This window comes from Geosmithia morbida (assembly GCF_012550715.1).
Source record: "Geosmithia morbida isolate 1262 chromosome Unknown scaffold_5, whole genome shotgun sequence".
Lineage (NCBI taxonomy): Eukaryota > Fungi > Ascomycota > Sordariomycetes > Hypocreales > Bionectriaceae > Geosmithia > Geosmithia morbida.
Window position 1 is genome coordinate 1,161,794 of NW_023336192.1, and position 3,225 is coordinate 1,165,018.

Here is a 3,225-nt window from a genome sequence, read left to right on the forward strand (position 1 = left end):
GAGGAGAAGCCCGCTAAGAAGGAGAAGCCTTCCAAGAAGGAGAAGCCTTCCAAGAAGGAGAAGCCTTCCAAGAAGGAGAAGAAGCCCAAGAAGGAGTCTTCCAAGAACGAGAAGAAGCCCGAGAAGGAAGAGGAGGAGGAGGAGGAGGAGGAGACGACTCCTGCCGCCGAGACCCCCTGCACCACTCCCACTCCCACTCCCACTCCCACTCCCACTCCCACCCCTATCCCTGCCCAAGAAGAGAAGGAGTCCAAGCACTCTGAGGAGCCCGAGGAGGAGGAGCCCGAGGAGGAGGAGTCTGGGGAGAAGTACTCTGGTTGGAAGAAGGCCAAGCGCGCCTCCTACGGTGAAGACGAGTCCCGCCAGCAGCAGACCTCCGCTGCCTCGGCCGCCCGTGCCTCTCCCTCGGCCGCCCGTGCCTCTCCCTCGGCTGCCCGTGCCTCTCCCTCGGCTGCCCGTGCCTCTCCCTCGGCCGCCCGTGCCTCTCCCTCGGCCGCCCGCGCCTCTCCCTCAGCCCAGGCTACTGCCTCCCCCCAGCCCAACCGTGAGCAGGGTCAGTCCCAGCAGGTCAACTTTGTCAACGCCCGCGTCACTTGCAGGCAGGAACAGAGGCAGGAGCAGGTCTGCGTCCAGTCTTGCTGCTGCCCCGAGTAAAGAAAAACTCTTATCCGGAGGTTTCCTCTCTCAATATGCACCACTCGGAAGAAGCTGAGTGTTTTTTTTTGAGGGATACACGAGGCGAAGCGCACACGGTTTCCCCCCTGGAGGGGGAGATTTGGTCACTGAACAAAAAAAAGAGAGATATGAGATTGCGGGGGAAAAAAAAGTTCGGGAGAGCAGAGAAAATGAAGATGAAGTTTTTTTTTTTAAAAAAAAAAGAGAAAAAAAATTCTTCAACTATTCAACAAGGAATCTACTACAATTGGGAGCTTTCTCCCTTGCTTCCTTTCTTGTCCGATCTATTCTTCTGGTCTATCGGTCAATCCACGTCCGATAGGGGAAAAGGTCTTGCGAGATTGGAAGTGAAGGAATCTATACAAGGTAGTTTGATAATTCAGAAACGATTTGCCTGGCACGTCCATGCGCTCGACTATCGGTTGCAGTGACGTTTAGTCTCTCTTCTCTTCTTCCCCCTCCCCCCCTCCCCCTCCCCCTCCCTCTTCTTTCTTGATCCTGGGACTTCACCAAGACTGACGATGGATATGACCTTGTTCAATGTATGTTTCGGTTACTGAGGATGCCCTTTTCGGCCACACCCCAGCCGGCTGCATGACTGACGGTTCGCATCTCCGAGTTGGGATCTTGATAACGAAATTTGGACGGGAGTGAGGGGTATCACATGACTTGTTGGATAATCGTACGATAGTCTCACCGGTTCCAAGAGAAGCGTAAAGAATGATCTAGAGTACATATACATGTATTCGAATCGAAGAGTAAGGATTTCGATGGCTGTACGGGAAGAAGTATAAAGAAGGGAAATTTATTTGGTGTTGGAACCTAAAGAAGAGGAAGAATCGTAGCATATGAACAGATTAAAAAAATGAGGGAAGAAAGGAAAGTTGGTAGGACGTGTAGTGATACTACGAGCATATTCAGATTGAAGATGAACAAGAGACGCTGATCCACTTCAAGTCTGGGCTGAGGTACCGAGGTTTGCATGAGCGCTTACCCGTTAATATTACATTCGGGAAAACACCCTGTCATCTTTCAGTTCGTTCTTCCTTCTCTTCTTCTTCTTCTCTCTTCAAACACACAACACCATCACGAGAGAGAGAGAGAGAGAGAGAGAGAGAGAGAGAGAGAGAGAAACACACGCAATCAATCTTTTTGTTTATTTATTGAAAAGAGCCAAGAATATCAAAAGAGAACGAGCAAGACTCTCTCCAACAGCCCAAGACTCCAAAACACCAAGACACGACAAGCCAAAATGGACCCCAAAATCCGCCAACGCACAATCGACCACATGAACCGCGACCACCAGGCGGAATTGGCGCACTACCTGGAATTCTACAGCGGCGTGGACAGGTGGGTGGCCACGTCCAACCCTGAGATGGTGGACATGACGCTGGATGCCATGGTGGTCCGCGCGGGCGACGGGACGGACCACCGCATCGTCTTCGACCCGCCCCTGGCGTCGGCGGCCGACTCGCGCCGCCGCCTGATCGACATGGACGTGGTGGCCCGGGAGGCCCTCAGCGACGACCGGCTGACGGTGTACGCGCCGCCCACGGGCGTGGGGGCTGCCGTCTTCGGCAGCGTCGTCTTCTACATCGTCTGCTGGCTCACGCTGCCCCGCGTCACGCCCGGCACCGAGGCCTGGAGGCTGCTGACCGACTACTGGCCCGGCGGGCCCGATGTGTACCGGTCCGTCGTGCAGCTGTTATTCTGGCCCACCCTGCTCATCCACATTGTCGAGACGGCCGTGTTCGACAGGGTTCGCATGGCCAGGTACAGGGTCCCGCGCTTCTCGAGGCTCTGGTGGCTCTGGTCGCTCAACTGCCTCATCGAGGGGTTCCCTACCTTCAAGAGGGTGGATGCCATCATGAAGGCAAAGATGCAGGCCGGCAAGAAGGAGTGACAGGAGGAGCCTGCGGGGGTTGGAAAGATGAGGATCGGAGAAGAGGCTTCATGGTAATACTATATATATATATATATATATATGTGTGTGTGTGTGTGTGCAGTTTTATCGTCATCTTCACCATCTTGTATCTATACATATATATGAGAGGAACAGGGAGCGGTTTCTCGATTATTCTCTTTTTTTTTCCCTCTTGGGGAGAGTGAGGGAGTAGGGGGCAGTGTCATCTTGATTACAACTTCAAGCTGTCATCAGGCCCAACCGAGATTGGAGGATTTTCAGCGACAGATGAACATGGGGGAAAGAAGAAGATCCACTTGGAGAGAGAAGACATGATTGTATTAGAATAGAATTATTCATGATAAGGACATCCAACACTGCATGGCTTGTCGGATCAAAACGGGTTCAAGAGCCTCGAGATTTCGGATTTACCGACCTGTCTATACCCCGGACCTCCTCGGTGTTCCGCGAGAAGAGAGGACCGTTTTTATTTCTCCTTCTTTCGCGGAACTATTAAATAGGGGGGGTGTCTCTGCCCTGGTGAATCTGCTGTACGTGTATATATCTATATCTCGGCTTCTTTCTCTTCCAATCCTCGAACCTTCATCTCTCCCTCTCCCTCTCCCTCTCCCTCTCCCTCTCCCCCC

At 53.0% G+C, this 3,225-nt stretch overlaps 1 protein-coding gene across 1 annotated transcript; it reads left to right on the forward strand.

Moving 5' to 3' along the window:
- Positions 1-1,927: 1,927 nt before the first annotated feature.
- GMORB2_6349 (Protein of unknown function (DUF2470)) lies at positions 1,928-2,578 on the forward strand (the record flags this gene model as incomplete). The annotated part of the gene is made up of 1 exon (XM_035468319.1): positions 1,928-2,578. One exon carries the CDS (start codon positions 1,928-1,930, stop codon positions 2,576-2,578), a length of 651 nt encoding a protein of 216 aa, XP_035322300.1.
- Positions 2,579-3,225: the final 647 nt, after the last annotated feature.